This window comes from Podarcis cretensis (assembly GCF_951804945.1).
Source record: "Podarcis cretensis genome assembly, chromosome: 1".
Lineage (NCBI taxonomy): Eukaryota > Metazoa > Chordata > Lepidosauria > Squamata > Lacertidae > Podarcis > Podarcis cretensis.
The window spans coordinates 15,513,206-15,535,050 of record NC_137170.1 but is presented as its reverse complement, the minus strand read 5'-3'; the positions used below and the strand labels follow the sequence as shown (position 1 = coordinate 15,535,050).

The 21,845-nt window shown below is 41.1% G+C and overlaps 1 protein-coding gene across 8 annotated transcripts in view; it reads left to right on the top strand.

Moving 5' to 3' along the window:
- The window catches only part of MARK3 (microtubule affinity regulating kinase 3), a 69,371-nt gene that overhangs the window by 30,436 nt on the left and 17,090 nt on the right, over window positions 1-21,845 (top strand). For all 8 annotated transcript variants that reach the window (XM_079990562.1, XM_079990558.1, XM_079990560.1 and 5 more), the window contains 10 exons: window positions 1,773-1,838; window positions 4,727-4,797; window positions 6,296-6,352; window positions 8,079-8,315; window positions 8,441-8,560; window positions 11,993-12,092; window positions 12,319-12,431; window positions 14,093-14,246; window positions 17,419-17,636; window positions 19,971-20,074. In XM_079990562.1, the coding sequence (XP_079846688.1) occupies window positions 1,773-1,838; window positions 4,727-4,797; window positions 6,296-6,352; window positions 8,079-8,315; window positions 8,441-8,560; window positions 11,993-12,092; window positions 12,319-12,431; window positions 14,093-14,246; window positions 17,419-17,636; window positions 19,971-20,074 (1,240 nt within the window). The remainder of the gene's footprint in view (window positions 1-1,772; window positions 1,839-4,726; window positions 4,798-6,295; window positions 6,353-8,078; window positions 8,316-8,440; window positions 8,561-11,992; window positions 12,093-12,318; window positions 12,432-14,092; window positions 14,247-17,418; window positions 17,637-19,970; window positions 20,075-21,845) is intronic.

The following is a 21,845-nucleotide window of genomic DNA, read 5'->3' as shown; positions in this document are numbered from 1 at the left end:
GGTTGATCAAAGCAGGAAGTAATTAAGCTGCGCATATTGCGGCCGTGGCTACGCAGAAGATTGAAGCTAATTCTTGAGTCTCCACACAGTGGTTTGACATTTACAAGATGAAGTGTAATTTACTATCAGTTTCTGCATTATCAGGTTTGTAGAGGGAATTTCAGATTGATAAGCATGGGAATTTTTTATATATATAAAAGTGATCCAGAGATAACAGTGCTAACTTAAAAAGGGAGATGTCAAGATAGGACTTGGAAGTAAGTGATTAGTGGCTCTACTGTAACACTGAAAGTCAATGTAGCTTATTCCCATAAATCTCTTCCAACAGCTAGATGAGCACTTTTCATCCAACTCAATCTATAAATACCTACCACTTAGGATTTAAGCACAAATCATACCCGAGCATGAATAATTGAATAATGATGTATGCATGTATTATGAAGCTGAGAGCTTCTTCATAGTTCTTCGTGTTCTGTAAGAAAATGATTGGCAATTGGAAATAATTTTTAAAATATTAGCGACAACGAGCTCTTGTCTTATATTACGTTATTACATAATTGAGTGCTGGATTATCACAACCACAGGAACATGAGAATCTGCTTTATACTGAGTCAAACCATTGGTCCATCTAGCCCAGTATTTATGTACATAGACTGATAGTGGCTCTCCAGACTGGAATCTCTCTCCCAGCACTGACTTTATGAATGGAAAACAGATGTGTGATTGCCAGGCTGCAGCCCTTTCCCTAAACGTTATGCCCATTGAAACAAGGGGCACTTTCTGGTAAACTTTTCAGAAGCAATGTCCTGGGAACAACCAAGCTATGCTTATCACACACAAAGCAAACTATCTCCTAATGAAGAAATACATTACATGCCTTATAAATATGATACTTTGGGAGCAGGTCTGGTAGTTTCATAGATGATGTAAATGGCTTATTTCAGATTCTATTATTAAATAATTATTTATCGGATATGGTTATTTTACCCCTTTATCCAGTTACAGAGCTGTATTTTTTTTATTCTTCAGGTCTTAAATACTATTACTTTAATGTCTAGTGTAGATAGTCATATGAAAAAGCAGACTGTTTCTGCATTAGTCTTTGATGTGTGTGCCTAGGAAAAATGTGATTTGTCGGTTTTCTAAAACACAATCAATTGATGCTTCCTGAAAGCACTTAGAGGACCTGCTTCATTGATTTTGTAAGTGGTCTCAATACTGCAAAATTAGTCCTGCATCAACAAATACATAGCAGATACTTACAGCAGCAGTCCAGGGAGCTCCCCTTAGGTTGATGTTCATTGCTGCTTCTGGTATTTCTATTTTAATACTCCTTACTATATACTGCTTTAAAATCCCCCTATGTTTCTGTTGCGGCTTATCATGCGGTTTGTGGTCTGAGTTGCTCAAGGGGGAATTCAAAAGCTTTGTTGTATATTGCAGCGCTAGGCAAACAGTTCTCTGGGTTGTGACTCAGGGCTTCAGCTTGGGGAGAGATTGTGGCAGAGAACATGTTTTGCAGATTCAGCCTTTAGCTGTTCCAGTAAAAGGATTTTTGGTAGACACTTGACCTGAGTGTCTATAAGGCACCAGTGTGTAATGTTCATGTGCCTGGCAGGGAAAAATAGATTAAAAATATGTATTGACCCTGCCTCCCCATGGTGTTTAAGGTCACTATTTGAAATGATAAATAAAACTGAAGTCCAGTAACAAATATTGTATATGTAGATGAGACTGATGTTAATCTCTAAATCAGTTCTTGTCTCTTCCAGTTAAATTATTCGAGGTAATTGAAACCGAAAAAACGCTCTACTTAATCATGGAGTATGCAAGTGGAGGTAAGTACAAAACTATTTCAAACCAAATAGGATTTTAAAAAATCAAGTGATAAACTTTATATAATGTATATGTTTGGAAAAAATAACAATAACATTTCAAAACCACCACTTATACTCTCCGCATAATAAATGTAAGAGCATGTAAATATTTGCAGACTTCAGTAAGAGCTTACTGCCCTTGCTGTTATCTTGAAGCAGTTAAGTTAGTCATACGGTCAGGCTCCAAAAATTCCAGTTAGTTGCCTTGTACCTTCAGTGGACACTTGTACTATTGATTTGCTTTTCTCAGTCTGAGAGAGAGAGAGTGTGTGTGTCTGTATTCATGTTTTATAATCTGGAAGGCCCTCAGAGTGGTGTACAAAATAAAGCAATACAAAGTGTTCCACATTGAAGCCAGATGTATCAGTTTTCTTTTAACATAAGGTATACATTTTCCAAAAATATAATATACATATGCAAAACTACATGGACCATAGTGCTAACTTTACCAACTGCAGACATGCTGATGTCAATATATATTTTTTCAGCATTTCTTTCACCGTTGCATAATTAAACAATATGAAAGGGAAAACAAATCCAGAGCCCTTTATATTCCCTGGATGCATGTATCAGTGTAAAGTAGAGGCTAGCACTTTAAAACAACCAGGTGAAAAATACAAAGGTTTTAAGGGAACAGAAAATGCAGAGCACTGGTGCACAACATGTGATCTCCCGAGCCAAACACAGCCCTCTAGCCATATGTTGTGACCTTCCAAGTGCTTAACAATTGTACTATTTTTGCCACAGCAAAATGGGAGGTGGGCTATGGCTGATGGGCTGTATTTAGCTCAATGGGTTGTGAGTTAAATAAACTTGACATAGAGTTTCTCTCTTTCCCCTCCCGCCAAAAGAGAGGAAAAAACAAGTGAAGCTTCTGTGCAGCATTTCACTGTTGATTCAAAGCAGGCCTTTTGGCCTCTAGGGAAACCTTGAACTGTTAGCCTTTCCCAGGCCAGATTCATGCCATCTCTGTAATTTTTAAAGCCATTTTTTACCGTATTTTTCGCCCTATAGGACGCACTTTTCCCCCTCCAAAAATGAAGGGGAAATGTGTGTGCGTCCTATGGGGCGAATGCAGGCTTTCGCTGAAGCCTGGAGAGCGAGGGGGTCGGTGCGCACCAACCCCTCTCGCTCTCCAGGCTTCAGGAAGCTATCCACTAGCCGTGGGAGACCCCGCTCTCCCAGGTGTATGAGACATCCATATCTTTCTGGTATAATTCCTCTGTGTATTCTTGCCACCTCTTCGTGATGTCTTATGCTTCCGTTAGGTCCTTACCACTTTTGTCCTTTATTATGGTATAATAAAGGTTTGAGCATATCACACTGATACTGGCCTGGCTGCCAATTAGTTTCTGGGCTCAATTCGAAGTGCTGGTTTTGACCTATAAAGCCTTAAATGGTTCAGGACCACAATACCTCAATGTCCGCCTCTCCCCAAATGAACTGACCCAGATCTTGTGATCATCATTGGAGGGTCCCTCTTTGTGTGGCTACCCCATGAGAGATTGGAGGGTGGCAAAATGAGAACGGGCCTTTTCTGCAGTGGCTATATATTTGTGGGAAACTCTCCTGGTGCCTTCTCTCTCTCTCTCTCTCTCTCTCTCTCTCTCTCTCTCACACACACACACACACACACACACACACACACACAGAGAGAGAGAGAGAGAGGGGGGGGGAGAGAGGGAGAGATACCAGGTGAAACATGCCTATTCAACTAGGCTTTGGGCTGATTAACATTCTGTATCCTTTTAAATGTGTGTGGGAGTCAGAGTTATTAGCTTGTTTTTGTTTTATTATGTATTCCTGTGTTCTCATTTTGGATTTTTGTTTGTGAACTGCTTGTGATTTTTGGATAAATGGCAGCATATAATTATTTATTTAGTAAGTAAGTAAGTAAACAGTAGAGCATAGAATCTGTGTAAGGGCTCATATTCACAAATGGTCTTATAAGTTATTTGTATGCCAAAGTACACCAAATTCCCATTTCTACCACCACCCCAGTTTACGCTATTTTGATTATACCCATTTAAATCACATGAAGAGATCGAAATGCTGGCACAGAGTTATATATTCCATGAGCATTATAGGTGTGTGGATGGAACCAGTGTAGTGTTATATCTAATTCCCATGCCACGTCACTATTGCAAAAGAGCTAAAATCATTCTCTAGAGATGCTGAAAGACAAGCCTGCAGGGTGAGTTGTCAGGGGCTACATCTAATATCACTGTCTGAGAATTTCCTGCCTTGATTTTCTGATTCGGAATGAATCACTTACTGTGTACTGTGACTGTAGTCTTTTAGCATGTATTTTTAATTGGTTCCTCTGACTGGTTTCATTAATTAAAAGCCTTAGAAATAGAATGTGTGATGGTTGTGTCTCACTGATAAAAGCTTTTTAAAAATTCTTTCTGAAAGTAATAATATTTATCATGTTTGTTCCTACAAATCAAGCAGTAAGGAAGCCCTCCCTGCCAAACAAGATTTTAATAAGATAATATTTTTCTTCCCTGTAAAAACACATGCTACTCTGTTGACTACTTGATTAAAATTTCAAAACTTGGCAGCTATGTTAATCTTATAATTTGCATATATCATGTGTTCATGCACACATCAAATTCTTTTTTCCAAATTCTTGTATGTTTTGTTTCCTCTCATAAACTGCTGCTGCTATTAAGGTTCTGTTGTTCACAGTTGGGTAATATTGTCATTAGGGCCAGCCTAAAAGTCACAGAAATATGGCAGGCTTTTGAATTCTCCAGAACGTGAAAATCCAATTGTCATAGTCAGAAATAAATTAGTTATTACTTAAATGCTCAAAAGATTTCACCATTCATATATCTCAATTACAGGGGAGGTGTTTGACTATCTAGTTGCACATGGAAGAATGAAGGAAAAAGAAGCAAGAGCTAAATTTAGACAGGTATGTATGGACTATTCTGTAGTAGACTTTTAAATGTTTTAAGTTAATTGGCATTTTCCCCAGTCAGTGATTGCTCTCCCTCCTGAAGGGAGTGTTGAAGTTGGGAAATACTAGCAAAATTGGCCCAATCAGCAAATACTTTCACATTCATGCTGAATCCACATTGGATTATCTATCACTACAGGGAAGTAGCTCCTACATTTTTCAGTGTGTGCATGAAAATGAAGCCCTTGACTATTTTATTGTGACACACACACACTTCGTGGGAAGTAAGTTGCATTGAAATCAATAAGGATAAACTCCAAGTAAAGGTGTTAAGATAGAGGTGCTAAGCTTTAGTCTCAATCTTGGTTTTGAGGGCAAGCACAAACCATAGTTTGCTAGCTAGTATGTAACAACAGACTATGGTTTGCACAAAAGGAAGGAATTTAATCAGACTGTGTGAGGGTAGGTACATGAAAATAAGGGTAATTCACGTAGTGCCAAGCCAGGGTTTGGTGTTTGGTCTGAAGCCATTATTTTTATAACAAATTTGTATGGAATAAAGGGTCATGAATTGGAAACTGCTGAAAGAAAGCAAGTATTGGCTGCAGAACAGCTTGTCCTTGATTTGAGTTCCTCCTGTTTCAAACTGCAAGTCTGCTGTTCCTCTTTTCATCCGCCCCCTGCTCCTATTCTCTGTTGTGATTCTCACTGTTCATCTTGCAAACCAATCTGCTGTGAAACCGCAGAGGAAAGGTAGCTTAACTTTTGATCTATTACTCAGACAGTTGGAAGTAAAAGAGATACCTGTTACAGTTAGAAATGAACCTTTTCTTAAAGAAATTTGAGATTCTTGTGAGATTGCCTGTCAGGATGTTAACTTGCCTGTCTGTGTCATTATGTATGTTCTGAACCCTGATGTTGAGAACAGGCTTCTGATTTAGTGAAATTTCTTGGTGAAATTTACCTTTCATTCTGTTTGTTTCTGGCGGCACTCTTATGATATCTTCAAGTTGCATAGCGGAGTTTTGGCATATGCATAGAAATGGGCAGTAATTGAGTGCTGCTGGTAAGCAATAGGGCATGCCATGTTTTGAGTCAACAGTAAGAGCTGGAAAAATCTTAGGGATTTTCATAAGCATCACTTATACGATGTCTATATCTTGTCGCATACTGTCTGACTGACTGTTAATCTTGTTTACCATACAGAGAAACCATAACAATCTGCTTGAAGGGTAACAGTAGCCTAAGTAAGTAATAGGCTTGCCTTCAATTGTCACTTTGACTCTTATCCTAAATGCACTTTTTTGAATAATTCTTATTGATTTCAGTAAGAGTTACCCACAATTAAGTGTGCTTAGGCTTGGAGCTTTTGGTAATTTTGTTACTCATAATGGGCATTATATTGACTTTATAATTGCTTCCCAATTTTAGAAACTCCTACTAAAACCTATTATTGCAATACTGTTTGTTTGATATATGTCACTTTATATAATTGAGCCTGTTTTCTATCCAGATAGTATCTGCAGTGCAGTATTGCCACCAAAAGCATATTGTTCACAGAGATCTCAAGGTAAGAAGAGAAACACAAGATTTTGTATTTGAACATTATTAAATATTTTTATACTCTGTTTTGTTCCCAGATTAATACCAATTTTCCTTGTTCTTTACTGGAAAAGTAAAGGATGAATTTCTGTGATGAATTTTGACTACTAGTTGGCATGTGAAGAGTAAAATACCTACCATGTTAAGTCCCTGCAGGCTAGTATATTATTAAGGCTGAGGGAAATAGTTTGAGAAGTAGAAATGATTTCTGGTAGTAAATAGACTCTGCTGTAAGGACAGATTTCGCTAGCTCAATTCTCACTTTCAGGTTTGCATGGGTCATGGTGAAAGAGAGGATTATTATTGTTGTTGTTGTTGTTGTTGTTATTATTATTATTATTTATTAAATTTGTACACTGCCCTTCTGAAGATCACAGGGCAGTTCACGACATAAAAATGCAAAATGAGAACACAAAATACATAATAAAAACAAAAAACCAAGTCAATAACTCTCCTGCCAGAAACACATTTAAAATGACATAGAATGATCAGGACTGCAAGGACCGCCTCTCTCCATGTGAACCTACCCAGACCCTGAGATCATCCTCTGAGTCCCTTCTTTGTGTGCCTCCTCCATGAGAGGTCCAGAGAGTGGCAGCACGAGAACAGGCCTTCTCTGCAGTAGCTCCCTGCTTATGGAATTCTCTCCCCAGGGAGGCTTGACTGGCGCCTTCGTTAAGTATCTTTAGGTGTCAGGCCAGAACATTCCTCTTCTCCTTGGCCTTTGGCTGATTGGCTTCTAATGCCCTTTTAAAACGGGTTGTGGAAGGGGGGGATTATTGGGTTGTCTTTTTACTTTTTATTTTGATTTTATATTGTGATTTTATGTTGTGAACCGCCCTGAGATGAAGCCCCATTTCATGGGATTATGTTAGTTGCTTACTTCCCTTGGTTCACAGCTCCACCTTCTTTGGAGCTTGCACCCATTCTTGGTGTATCACAGAATCTGTTTATTTGTATATTTGAACCAGTTTGAACCCACTTTTCATTAAAATCAGTCCCAAGAACAGGTTGCAAGGAAAACTCATAAAACATACCCAATGATACAAATCTACAAACTAATCAAAATTATCACAGATTGATCAAAATGAGAGAGGACAGGCACCACTTCCAACCAATTTAACCAAATTCCTGATTGAATAGAATAGAATTGTTTAAAGGCACCCCAAATCCACCAGAACCTGCACTGATTAAATATGTGGCTCCCCTTCCCTTTCTCAAAGGTTGCTTTTCAAAAGTTGCCTTGGCTGTTTCACTTAATCTCTCACTGCCGAATGCCTCCATCACTTCTGTCTGCCCTACACGTTTAGTTTCCTCCCTACTGCCGAACACCTTTGCCATCATGAACAGTAAACCCAGTTTCCACAACTGGAGCAGTTTGAACTGTCTGTAACAATTTTGTATAACTCACTGTGAATTTTCTACTTTAAAAAGGAAAAAGAGCTCTGCTTACTATATTAGAATAAACCGGGTACCTTACTAAAGAGAAGGATCTGTTATAAACAAAACAAACTTTTTTAGTCTCTTCTGAAAAGCTGGCTGTAGTTAATGTAAGTGAGCAAATCAGCAAACTCTTTAAGACACATGCTAATATGCCCGACTATATGAATTGGATCTTGAAGGACTTAGATTAGAAGAAACTGTTCATTTCCAGGGAGGGAAATCTCACGTCTTACTCTCTTGTTCCCCTCCAGGCTGAAAATCTGTTGCTTGATGCAGACATGAACATTAAAATAGCCGATTTTGGTTTTAGCAATGAGTTTACAGTTGGAAATAAACTGGACACATTTTGTGGCAGTCCTCCATATGCTGCTCCGGAACTCTTCCAAGGCAAGAAGTATGATGGACCTGAAGTAGATGTTTGGAGCTTAGGTGTCATTCTTTACACTCTTGTGAGCGGTTCTCTGCCTTTTGATGGGCAGAATCTAAAGGTATGCACCTAATTTAGGCTTAAAGGGTGGGAGGAGGATGGGGAGTTCCTGTACTGTCATTTTTTTTATGGCAATACTTAATAGCACACCTGTAATTTCCTATTTGGTGCGTATTTTGATTAAAGGAACTGAGAGAAAGAGTGCTGAGAGGGAAATACAGGATTCCATTCTACATGTCAACGGACTGTGAAAACCTACTGAAACGTTTCCTGGTGCTAAACCCAACTAAAAGAGGCACTCTTGAGGTAGTATTATCTTCCTCACCATTATAGTATCGTTTCTCCCCTTCTGCTTCATTGAAAGGAATTTACACATTTTGAATTTTAAAATTGCTTGTGCATCCAGGTAATTTTGGCCTTGTTGTTGTTGTTTTAAATAAATTCTACGCCACTTTATACAGTAATTTCTAAGCAGTGTACAATTAGGGGTTTGCGAGGGACATAATAGGGATAGTTATGCCTTTTACAGATGACTTGTTTACTCTTGGTCCTCTCTAATGGTTTCCCCCGGATGAAAGAACAGTACATTTTGGAATTGCAAGGAAATGGTGCCATTACCTTGTGGAATACTTCATTCCAAGTGCATTAAGCCTCATCTGCGGTGGTCATACAGTGACTTGCTCAAACCCACACACAAAAGCTACCTTGACATTGCCATTGGTCTAAATGGAAGTGTTCGTAGCATCATCCCATTGTATTGTACTGAAGAAGCATGTCATGCTACTCTTCAGTTGGAGAGAAGTCAGGATATTGTAATGACTCATAATCTCTCCTCTTGGGGCAGCTGGAGGCTGCTGTGATTGTTATGGAGGTGCGGTGCTCCACCTAGAGGGCGTTCTTCACGTTAAGCAGAACTTGGAAGTCCCACTAGCTCTCTTTCATTAGACCTACCTAACGTTGGCAGATCATGAAATGTACGTTGGTGTCAGTACACACTTTATGAACTGACGTTTTGGCTACCAACCACATTCTGGGATTTCTGATGCTGCCTTTTATTACCGAAATTATATATAAAGGTAAAGGGACTCCTGACCATTATGTCCATTCATGACCGACTCTGGGGTTGTGGCGCTCATCTCGCTTTATTGGCCAAGGGAGCCGGCATACAGCTTCCGGGTCATGTGGCCAGCATTACTAAATTGCTTCTGGCGAACCAGAGCAGCGCACAGAAATGCCGTTTACCTTCCCTCCGGAGCGGTACCAATTTATCTACTTGCCCTTTGACTTGCTTTTGAACTGCTAGGTTGGCAGGAGCAGGGACCGGGCAATGGGAGCTCACCCTGTCGCGGGGATTCGAACCGCCGACCTTCTGATCGGCAAGCCCTAGGCTCTGTGGTTTAACCCACATACATATATTTATATTTGAGAAAATAAATTTTATTACCGTATTTTTCGCTCTATAAGACGCACCGGACCACAAGACGCACCTAGTTTTTGGAGGAGGAAAACAAGGAAAAAAATACTCTGAATCCCAGAAGCCAGACAAGCAAGAGGGATCGCTGCACAGTGAAAGCAGCAATCCCTCTTGCTGTTCTGGCTTCTGTGATAGCTGTGCATCCTGCATTCCCTCCATAAGACACACACACATTTCCCCTTACTTTTTAGGAGGGAAAAAGTGAGTCTTATAGAGCAAAAAATACGGTAATTAAAAGTATTTATATGCCACCTTTGGGGGCCTAGTCCACCCATGGCGACTCACATACAAAGCATCATATCAAGTGGTTGACTAAAAGCCAAATCCTTTAAAGCCAGGTTATTAAGATGAAGAACAGTTTAGTACGGGCTGTTGACTGAATAATAGTTAATATTAAGTTAGTAATATTCAGTATTAGGTATAGAAAGGCTTTAAGCATGTTACTCCTTTTAGTGTGTGTGTTTTCTCATCTACGGCTTCTTTTGTTAAACATTTTAATTTTTTTGAGCACTCTTCTTAGTCCTGGTCCCAGTGGAGCACTCCCCTCCATCCTCGGATGTCCCTTAGAGTTGTTTTTGCCCAGGCTGACAGCAAATAGGATGGCTTACACAGCACTTGTTATTCGCTTAGTTATCCTTTAAAAAAAAAAATCATGTTTTTGCATACTGCTCTTCATCAGAAAACAAATCGGTTTTCAAATGAATTTTTAAAAAAGGGAAAAAAGAAATGTGAAATGTTGGCCAGTATTAAACTAAATTCTTGCTCTAATGCAAGAGCACTCCTGTGGCCTCTCCTGCCACCGTACACATGCGTCCTGTGTTGTTCCCAACTCTTCTCCGGGGGGGGGGGGGTGGAGCAAGCCCCAGAACAGATTTAGGTACCGTATTTTTCGCTCTATAAGACGCACCAGACCATAAGACGCACCTAGTTTTGGGAGGAGGAAAACAAGAAAAAAAAATATTCTGAATCTCAGAAGCCAGATCAGCAAGAGGGATCGCTGTGCGGCGAAAGCAGCGATCCCTCTTGCTGTTCTGGTTTCTGGGATAGCTGCGCAGCCTGCATTCGCTCCATAAGACACACACACATTTCCCCTTACTTTTTAGGAGGGAAAAAGTGAGTCTTATAGAGCAAAAAATACGGTATGTGCCAAGGGAGCAGAGAACCTTCCGTTGCACAAGGCGAAATCGTATTGATTACCTTGAGTAAAGGTAAAGGTACCCCTGCCCGTACGGGCCAGTCTTGACAGACTCTGGGGTTGTGCGCCCATCTCACTTAAGAGGCCAGGGGCCAGCGCTGTCCGGAGACACTTCCGGGTCACGTGGCCAGCGTGACATCGCTGCTCTGGCGAGCCAGAGCCGCACACGGAAACGCCGTTTACCTTCCCGCTGGTAAGCGGTCCCTATTTATCTACTTGCACCCGGAGGTGCTTTCGAACTGCTAGGTTGGCAGGCGCTGGGACCGAGCAGTGGGAGCGCACCCCGCCGCAGGGATTCGAACCGCCGACCTTTCGATCGGCAAGTCCTAGGCGCTGAGGCTTTAACCCACAGCGCCACCTGCGTCCCTGACACTTGAGTACAAACCCAATAAAAACAAAATGCAGTATATGAAACATCAAAGTCTGTAACACGGGATTCCACTCAATATCCACATGGATTCCACATCTGCTAGCACACCGGTTCGTCAGCCAACCTGCACACACACATCCACTTACACTGTCAGCCAGGCACAGCACACAGACTTCACGGGTACCAGTCCTAACAATCTTTCAGGTACATATACAAGAAACCACACTAGGCCACTGACAGCCTAACACTGTGAGGCTAAAACCAAACTTAATCCAGGACTCCACCAGCCCCAATAAAACCTCACACTTTTCACCCAAACACTCATCCACAATCAAGCTCTCTCCAGCCACCAGCTCCTACCCGTAAAGTAGTCAGATTTAACCTCTCTACCAGCTGTTCAACACAGTTATCCTGAACAGCATCGAGCATCACCATACTCAGTGAACACAACCGTAAAGTGGGCTTGTTGTCCCCATAGTGTCTCAATATGAGAGGAATTATATTAGAGGGGTTTTAACAAACAAAACTTCCCAGCCCCCTTTGGTAGAGGCAGAGTAAATAAGAGGTGGAAAAGGCAGGTTTCTTTCTCATACAAGGTAGTTTATTTGCCTTCACTTAAGCAGCTCAAAAATCTTAAGCTTTGGCCTTGACTACAGATCTTTGTTACTGGTAATGCTCATTCAAAACCTATCTTTGCAGCAAATTATGAAGGACAGATGGATCAATGCAGGGCACGAGGATGATGAACTTAAGCCTTTTGTTGAACCAGAGCTAGACATCTCGGACCAGAAGAGAATAGGTAAGCAGAGGATGAATATCACCAGCATACATGCTTAATAATGACAAATGGTGTGGATTGTGGCTCAGCACCTTATTGCTTGCTTAAATGCTCAGATTTAGATCTTGGCTAACGACGTCTCCCATCGCAAGGTGTTAAATTTGTTCCATTATTAAGTAGTAATTTTGTATGACTGCTCAAGCTAGTAAAACATTGTATATTTAAGAAAACTTTCAATTTATTCTAGACATTATGGTTGGAATGGGATATTCTCAAGAAGAAATACAAGAATCTCTTAGTAAAATGAAATACGATGAAATCACTGCTACATACTTGCTACTGGGGAGAAAATCATCAGAGGTGAGTAAAATGCTCAAACCATGGCTGAGAACTGGCTTGTACTCATGATAACCAATGCTCTATTATGTTGGGAATGAGTTAATAGCAAGCATTGAGCCTCACCTTCCCCTTCATTCATCACAGATGCAAGGAGGAAGTTAGAAGTAGAAGCTTCTAATCTCCTTGCAGCTGCACTGGAGGATGAGAGGAGCAAGTATCTGAGGCTTATTGTGGCCCACTCCCATCATGGTAAACCATGGTTTATTATGATGTCCACATTTGGCCCACAGACCTAGATGTAAAGAAGATACCTGGTTTGGCTCTTCAAGCATCTTGATATACATGAGGTAGCTTATTATTGACTCTTGCAGTCATCTTAGCTCTCTCGTCAAGTTGCCAGGTGCTTAATATTTTCCCATTCTTCTATTTAAAGAATTAATAATATTAATTTGACCCAGGACCACTCTTAATGCTTCCATTCTATTTTAAGACTGACCTAGAACCTAGTTGAACAAGAGCTTCTCGCCTCTAGGTTTGGCAAGGTTAGGACAACTCTTAGACTTGCACCGTAAGTGTGGGTCCTCCGAATTTATGGAACTCCCATCAAGCATGTTGCTGGCAAACTGAAGATAATTGCAGTGTCTGTGGAAGGAAATGTTCAGACTTCCAATAATACGTACAGTCTTGGGCCTGGAGTGACTGGGTCCAGATTCAACTTAGATTGTCAATTTAGATTAGAGACAGTGAATATATTTAAAATATTTCTGCTCCATGTTTTAGCATAACTCCAGTGAGGTGCTTTACAGGCTTTCTCAAATTGTATTTACTTCAACTTACTGCTCTTGCATTCTTAGGTTTGAAGAGAGTTGTTGCCACAGGGTAACCACTATAGTAATATTTTAGTTAACGTGACTTGTAGACTTGTGTAAGTGAAGGCAATAAATGACACATGCTCCTTATTGGCGTTCATGCTGTTATGGCCAGTTGAAAGTTACACATCATTTAAGTGAGTAGTTTGCATGACTTGCAATATTTTGTTTAGTGGTGACTGGGCTGCAAGACAAAGCACTCTGACAGATGGTTCTTTAGAAGCATCCTTTTATTGATTAAGTTTCAGCCAGTTAGAGAAAAATGCAGTACATCACACTTGATCTTAGCCAAAAGGCTTTCAGGCTAAAGCACTGCCACATACTTTGCCTTGTTCTTCAGTACAGCGAAAACATGGTGCACAAGTTCTGAAAACCAACCTTATTTTTTAAACCTTTTTATTTTGTTTCTCTTGGTGAGTTAGCAAACTCTGAAGAATGTCAGGTTGACTAGGTATATAGAGAGCTGCTTTCTTCTGAATGAGACCAGTGGTCAACGTGCCCCATTGCTATCAACCCCTAAGTGCAGCATCTCTCCAGGGCGTCAAGGAAAGGAATTTCCTATCCATGCTCTTGAAATTCTTTAATGGGAGGTGCTAGGAGGTTAGCCTGAGACACCTGAGATGCACACAGTTCTGATAGGTGTTGCTAAGATGCTGCCCCCTATGTTTCATGGGCAGGGAATGGTCAGTTGCCTCCTGTTACAAGAAGTTCTGAAAGAATCTGTTTGCTCATGCTCCCTTTATAAATCCCTTTGTTATGTTTGGGGCCACAGAACTAATAATTCAAACTTTCCCCCTGTCTGCTTCTGTTCAGTTGGATGCCAGCGACTCAAGTTCCAGCAGCAACCTTTCGCTTGCAAAAGTCAGGCCAAGTAGTGATCTCAACAACAGTACTGGACAATCTCCCCATCACAAAGTGCAGAGAAGTATATCTTCCAGCCAGAAGCAGCGACGGTACAGTGACCATGGTGAGCGGCCTTCTCATTATTTGGAAACTCTTGCTGCAGAAAGACGATTGCAGAAAGACCTTTTGAGAGAGTCTCTCTAAAACAGCCTTTCCCAAGCTTGGATGACCCATGATTGGGTGGGGAAGGCTTCTCGAAAAGCTAAAGAAAAGATTGTGTTGAGGATGAAAAGTTCAGCGTATGCTGAACCATGGGAAGTTTTAATTTGGTATTGAGAGACCAATTCTATGCCCCAGCTGCTGTTATTGCAGATCTTGGTAATGCTTTGAGATAACCAGTATCAAACATTCTTGCTGTGTAAATTCTAAAGTGAGACAAAAGGTAGCCAGTTAGATACTTGGTGTGGTCCTGTTCTACTGTATTTTGGCTAGTGCATGTTAGTTATGCCACCGCCACTTGATCAAATACGCATGGCAAATTGAAAGGACAGTTGTTACAGAGCGTGATGGTTCTTTCAGAAGTTAAGCCATCAGTCCTCTCCCAATTGCCCATGTCATCTCTAGTTTCACTTCAGAGAGCTTTCCTTCCAATAATGGCTATCAATGAAAACATCTACATTGTATTTACAGAGATATTTCATATAACTGTGAAGAGATGCTAGACATATATTTCAAATATCTAGGAGCTATCTTCAGATACTTCAGCAACTTCATATGTGGGACTTATCCAGATGTATTTGTATGGGATTTGACCCACCCAGAAATACTTAAACCGTTTCTTCCCTCACCATTCCGCAAATTGAAGAGCCCTAAAGACTGCCTAGCATCTCCAATTCTCACTAACTTTTTGAGTGTCCTGGTAAAAGGGAGACCCTATTACTTCTCATAGGTTTGGTTTCTGTTGGCGATACGGACCAAGAAACTTCTTTGGCAGGCAATAATTTCTTCCAGAAGAGACAAGTTCATTGTTTTGTTCTGCCATGTGGATCAGTTTCATTGAGACCTTTAACTAGGTGGTTTCAGTATGGGTTTTTTGTTTTGTTTTTTTACATAGAAGGCTCCCTCACCTTGATAGCAGCCTATCATTAATAAGTTACTTTTAGCCAGCTGCAGGAGGTTTTTCTGGAATGCTTCGCTTTATATTGTACATTGGTGGCAAAGATAACACCCAAAATTTGTGGTAATCTACAAACCTACTTAGGGGATATTTTGTAAATCTTCCAAACAAAAAATCAGAATGTGGAGTGTCACAAATAAACTTGTTAAATTACTCCTAAGTTTGTAGTGTTAAAATGTTCACTTTAGACTTTTCATTTCCCCCACATTGCTCAGTGCTTTCTGGCAAAAATATTTATATCACACAACTACAGGTTTGGTTGGCTAATGGGTTGCTTTTCCTTATCAGTTTAATCACGTGTGCTTGCTTTGCCAGTACACCCCCTGGCATTCATAGTTGTTCTAGAGAAGACTTAATTAAGTATCTTGTGAAATTTCTAAGAAAAAGCACAAAAGCCCCTTCTTTTTATCCTACTGTGTTTGTGTGTGTTTGCCTTTGTTTTCTTTTTGACACTATTAGGTCAGCCTGTATTTAAAAGAACTTGGGGGACTGGGTGTTCAACAGTATTTCTTTGAATTTCCTCTCTCCTGAGCGGCTGTCATCTCTTCAACAAAGCCTACTAGTTATGCAGAGCAGCAACACACAGGCGTTTGCCTTGTATGACCTAGTAAAAGCAACCTTCTACTGAGCTGAATGCACTGCAAAGTTTAACTGCAACCTGAAAAGGGCAGCTTTTTCTCATGGAATCTGGCTTGAAGTAGGCAAGCAAAAGTTTAAAGTTTCAGCTTTTTATGTTAGTGGAAAGATAAAAGCTAGCAACGTGGACCCGGGTGCCGCTGTGGTCTAAACCACTGAGCCTAGGGCTTGCCGATTGGAAGGTCGGCGGTTCAAATCCCCGTGACGGGGTGAGCTCCGATTGCTCGGTCCTAGCTCCTGCCAACCTAGCAGTTCCCAGCGGGAAGGTAAACAGCGTTTCTGTGCGCTGCTCTGGTTTCGCCAGAAGCGGCTTAGTCATGCTGGCCACATGACCCAAAAAAACTGTCTGCGGACAAACTTTGACTCCCTTGGCCAGTAAAGAGAGATGAGTTCCGCAACCCCAGAGTTGTTCACGACTGGACTTAAGTCCCTTACCTTTTTTAAAGGCTAGCAAAGAGAACCAGAACTAAAACAGCCATCAAATATACTAAAACATCATACACAGAGACTCAAAATCAAATATTAAAAAGCCTGGGAGAACAAAAAAATCTTAACTTGGCCCCAGAAGGACAACAATGTTGGTGACACATGAACTTCTCTAGGAAGAGCATTACATACCTACAGGGATTTCTCTCTTGTAGACACCCTCTGAACTTCAGGTGGAGGGGACCACATGATGAAGAGCCTCCATAGATCACCTTTGGGTATGGATAGGTACATCCAAGAGGAGGTGTTCCATTTGATATAAGCCATATAGAACTTTATACTCAATACCAGCATTTTGAATTGGACATGGGAGCTAACTTGAAGCCAGTGCAGGCCAGAACAGACCAATGAGTTGTGTTCATAACAACTGCTTTCCATTTAAAACTTGCTGCCTTACTTTGCACCAGCTGAAATTTCTGGACTTCCAGCCCTGTGTTCAGCTCACTACAGCAATCCGAACGCCAATCATGGATCATTGCAGCTAGGTTATCCAACTCCAGATAAGTTGGTAAAAGACACTCTGAGCCCTCAAGGCCACTTGAGCCTCTAATGAAAAATGATGGATTCAAGGGCACCTAAAGCTACATTCCAGATCACTCAGAGGGACTATGACCTTTACTATAGCTTGAATCTCATGCATCTGGACTGCAGAACCACCTACTAATAGTGTCTCCGGCCGTATTCAGGCATTCTTCTGAAAACATGAGAATTCCTCCTCGCAGGAGGGTTTCTATGTGTAATCAGTCAAACATACTTTAAAACCCTCTTCAGACTTTGCACTGCTTGTGCAAAGGCCTGAAGAGCAGCCCACATTCTCTTTACTCTTTATACTGTCAACGTCGTATAAAACCGTATCTGTTAAACGCTTTTGATCATCACCACTGAGCTTCTTCACTGTTCTTTTTCATGGGTGGATCAAGGACACATACTATTACTACTTTGCCTTAAGATGTCTTGGAATCAAAATGTCTAATCCATTCTCTGTGTTTTTTTTCAGCTGGTCCATCTGTTCCTCCAGTAGTGGCGTATCCAAAAAGAAGTCAAACTAGCACTACAGACAGTGACCTCAAAGAAGAAGGTATCCAGTCTCGAAAATCCAGCAGCAGCACTGCTGGAGGAAGAGGAGTTGCTCCTGCTAGCCCTATGCTTGGGAATGCCAGCAATCCAAATAAGGCTGATATTCCTGAGCGTAAGAGAAGCTCTGCTGCACCCAATGTAAGTCATGGGATTAAAAAAAACACAAAAAACCATAAAGAGCTTGTTTGCATGCACATCTTTCTCTTAGCTATCTCTTAGGCTTAATGTATCATAAGTAGTTTATGGCATAGCTAATTTACAAGGCGTCCAACCATCAACTGTTCCTTGAGCATTTTGGAAGCGCTGCACAGTGGGCTTTGCAAAGTGCCTTTTGGCCTAGCCCCACCCTTACCTGCCTCACACCTGATATCAGGTGTGGGACGAGTGGATGCACCTTGCCTGAAATGGCCTTGTGCGTGAAATGGAGAGGTCTGGCAGCTGAGATACTTAGCCCTCAGAATTTTATCTTGGGAGAGACTGGAATCCAGCTTCTAGCTTGCACACTCCCTTGCCTTCCGACCTCACCGTGGAGGGAAGTGAGCAATGTAATGGGAGGTCTCTCATTCCGATAGTTGTGGTCCCCCATTTCCCCCTGCAGCGGCGAGAGTTTGTGAACCATTCTGATTCCTGGTCTTTGTATGTCCCTCAGAAAGGTCCAGGAGGGGAAGTAACACCCTGAGAAGCACAGTATGTTCCCCCAAAGCCTCCTGAGGACAGCCTTACATGTGGGATGAGTCTTCCCTCTTACTGGATAGGCAGGGTCACATGCTCAGAGATCCTTGCGTGGGGGAGGAGCCATCCTCCGATCTCCAGTTTAGCCATGCCTTCCTTTGGGAAAGGAGAGTCCTGGATACTCAGCGCACACACATGTTCCTTTGTTTTCTTTTTCTGTGTTTTTTCTGTGTTTTTTACCTTATTTTCCTTGCTTGGATTTATCGTTGAGATCTCAGCAGAAGCATCTGGAAAGTCACACCCAGAGAAGCACAGTATGTTTCTCTGAGTCTTTTCTGACTCAACCAGTCCAGTCCAGTCAACGCTATAAAGATATATGACAGCAAAAGTATTTTTCTTCCCTTTGAATCTGGCATAGTTTTGCGGATTGTAAATTCTGCAAGATGCCTGGGATCTTGGTAAATTTAGTCAGGGGAAGTTGTTTAACAAGCCTTTGCTTGTGCCATATTGCAGGCAGTGGAAGACCCTATCCTTCCTGAATTCCACACCCACCCCCCTGGTCTAAAACAAATAAATTACTTTCTGCCACCATATGCCGCATACCAGTTTTTACTTGTGTCCACTATTTGTGTCCACATACTTGTGTCCACTACTATAGTTAATGGTGTATATCTGTTATATTTTCCTTTTCTGTTGTAGTACTAAATCTTCAAAGAACATGCACAGGATAATTGTCCCATCTGTTTTTCTTTATACTTTTAATTAGCCGGCTTTTTATCAAGGTGTTTTGCTTAGCCCTAGGACTTGAGACAGAGACAACAGCTTTTGCAAGATTTCCCTTGCCAGTGAACGCTAGACTCGGTGACCTCCTTTCTTCTTGCATCATTCCTTGAAACTTAGAGTGGGGGGGAGGGGGGATGGTAATGGAATTGTCTGTTGCGTTACTAGTCCTTATTGGGATTTACCCCACTCTTGATTCACTGCACTATTCAGGAGGGAGAGAGATCAACCCTTTTAAGCTCTCCCTGTTGCCTCTAAAGCCTTTCTCCTGATCATATGCTTTGTCTGTTTTCAGTGCTTCTTAACACTTTTTAAAAACCATTCTGTTATCCACTAGCTCTTCTGTCATTCCTGGAAAACTGACCACCGGCTTGGGCATATCTCCACACTCTTTCTCTGTAAAGACAGAGGCAAAGTAATTATTTAACTTTCTTTGTGCTCCTGCCCCCAAACAAAATGTCATTTTTGAGTGGGCTTGTGGTTCTCTTCCTCTGTGTGTATGTGTACATATTTGAAAACGTTTTGTCCAACTCTTCTGCTGTATATCCTTTCTATTCTTTGTTTTAACTGTGTTTTCCTTCCAGCCTTGCTTTTTTGTGTTAAGTTTTTGTTTTTGTTCCCAGTGAACCTAATAATAATATTTAAGAGTTGTGCCTCGGCGTCTGTTAGCCTCTGAATTGTTTTCTTATTTGGCACATAGTTTAGTTGAAAAATCTTTTATTTCATAAGAACCATAAGATGTATATAAATAATTTGCATTTCCTTGAGTTCCAGTTTCCACATGAGTCGAGAGCTTATTCTAGTAAAAAGCTGAATTTGAACTGACCCTGTTCAAATTCGTAATAATACGTAGCAGCTGAAATATGAACACTGGAATATCTTACTTTCACAAGTAGCTGTAAGATACCTTGGAGCCTAAGCATAATCAAATAAACCTGCTTTTTTCTAATAAGATCCTGGGTGACCCTTTCTTTTCCTTTTGGAAATGGACAAATGTGTTCTTTTTTTTTTTTTTTTTAGAACAACACTGCGCCTGGGGCCATGACGCGGCGAAATACATATGTTTGTAGCGAAAGAACAACCGCAGACAGACATTCAGTCATTCAAAATGGCAAAGAGAGCAGGTAAGGGTATTTTAGGGGGAAAGCTTTCCATACTACAAAAGTCAATTTTTCTCTTTATGGTACTTTTCAACAGACCTTCATCCTGCAGGATATCAAAGAGGTGCAAAGATAATAAAAGCAAGGCAGCTGCATAAATGTTAACCTGCGTTGAATTTTTTTCGGGTACCATTTAACACTGGGAGCATGTATGCAACTGTTTTTCTTCTGCAAATAGTAAGCATGAACAAAAGCTAAAACAGATGTGGTGAACCTTTGGCCCCTGAGATGTTTCTGAACTACAGTGCCCATCAGCTAGAGCATGCACGAGATAAGCTCACTGCTTGACCTTAGAATTACCTTGATAAATCCTAACTTGACATCCCTGAAAATAAAATGCAAAATGCATGATCCAGCCAATGCGAAGCACTTTAAATTCAGCAGATGTCAATAGAGATTTACACTGCAACCCTATGCATATCTATTCAGATGTAGGTCCCACTGAGCTGAATGGAACTTATTCCTGGGTAAGATTAAATTTGACTGGATTATGCTGATGATTGTTTGTGAAGTCTACAGAATCTATATGTAATGTTGGTATGCTTGCTTCTGTTCAAAGCTCCCACTCAAGATTTCTTTTAGTGTTGAGGCTTTTCCTGAAGCAGAAGTAAAGGAGGACAGCACCAAATAGATATAATTTTAGTTTTCAGCACTTGTCTGTGCTGAGAGATTTCTCTCCTGGCTTACAAGTCCTAAAGTAGGGTAGAGATCTAGATTCAGTATCTATGAAAGCGAAAATTACTTCTATAGAAGCGAGTCAAAGCATGGAAGATGCTGGAAGAAAATGGCATGTTTTATTTCTGAAAGCACTCAGGTGTGTATTTCAGCTGCATCCACTATTGGGAGAGGCAGTAATTCATTATTTGTCTCCCGAGTAAGAAATGCTTTTGTCATCTAGAAGAGCAACATACAATATGTCATGTGTGTTGTCTGCAACATGTGCTAAGTGCATTGCTGCAATAAAACAGGGGAATTAAGACTAAGGGATGGGGGGGGGGGTTTGCCTCCAAAGGAGAAACACATGGGATATGTTCCACATTGCAGTAATTTTTTAAAGACTAATTTATTTAATAGCTATTTTTTTTTGGGGGGGGGTTGCATTGAACCCAAAGAAACATCTGTGTGTGTGTGTGTGTGTGTGTGAATGCACGCGTACACACACATTCTATCTGCTGCATTCTTAAATCCATGTTTCTTTGGCATCTCACACCCCACAATAAATTCCAGTTTAAACCATATTCACCTGCAAATCTGGTAAATACTCACAGTACTGCTGCCCTGGAAACAAAGGGTTGTATCCAGTGGAGTCATCCCATTCACACAAAGATAATTGGGTGCACTCTTCCCACCTTAGATCAAATCTATGCTGCCAGGTGCCATAAGAAAGCGGCAGAGATAGCACAGGATAGTACGCACCCCGGAAATGATCTCTTTCAGCTTCTGCCTTCTGGAAGAAGGTACAGTGGTGCCTCGCAAGATGAAATTAATCTGTTCCGTGAGGCTCTTCGTATAGCGGTTTTTTCGTCTTGCGAAGCAAGCCCATTGACAGCTTAGCGGATTAGCGCTATTAGCAGTTTAGCGGCTTTTAGCGATCAGCTATTAAGTGGCTTATCAGCGGATCAGCTGATAAGCGGCTTAGTGGCTTAGGAAAAAGGGGGGGGAACCCGCAGGAACTCGCAAGACATTTTCGTCTCGCGAAGCAAGCCCATAGGGAAATTCATTTTGCGAAGCGCCT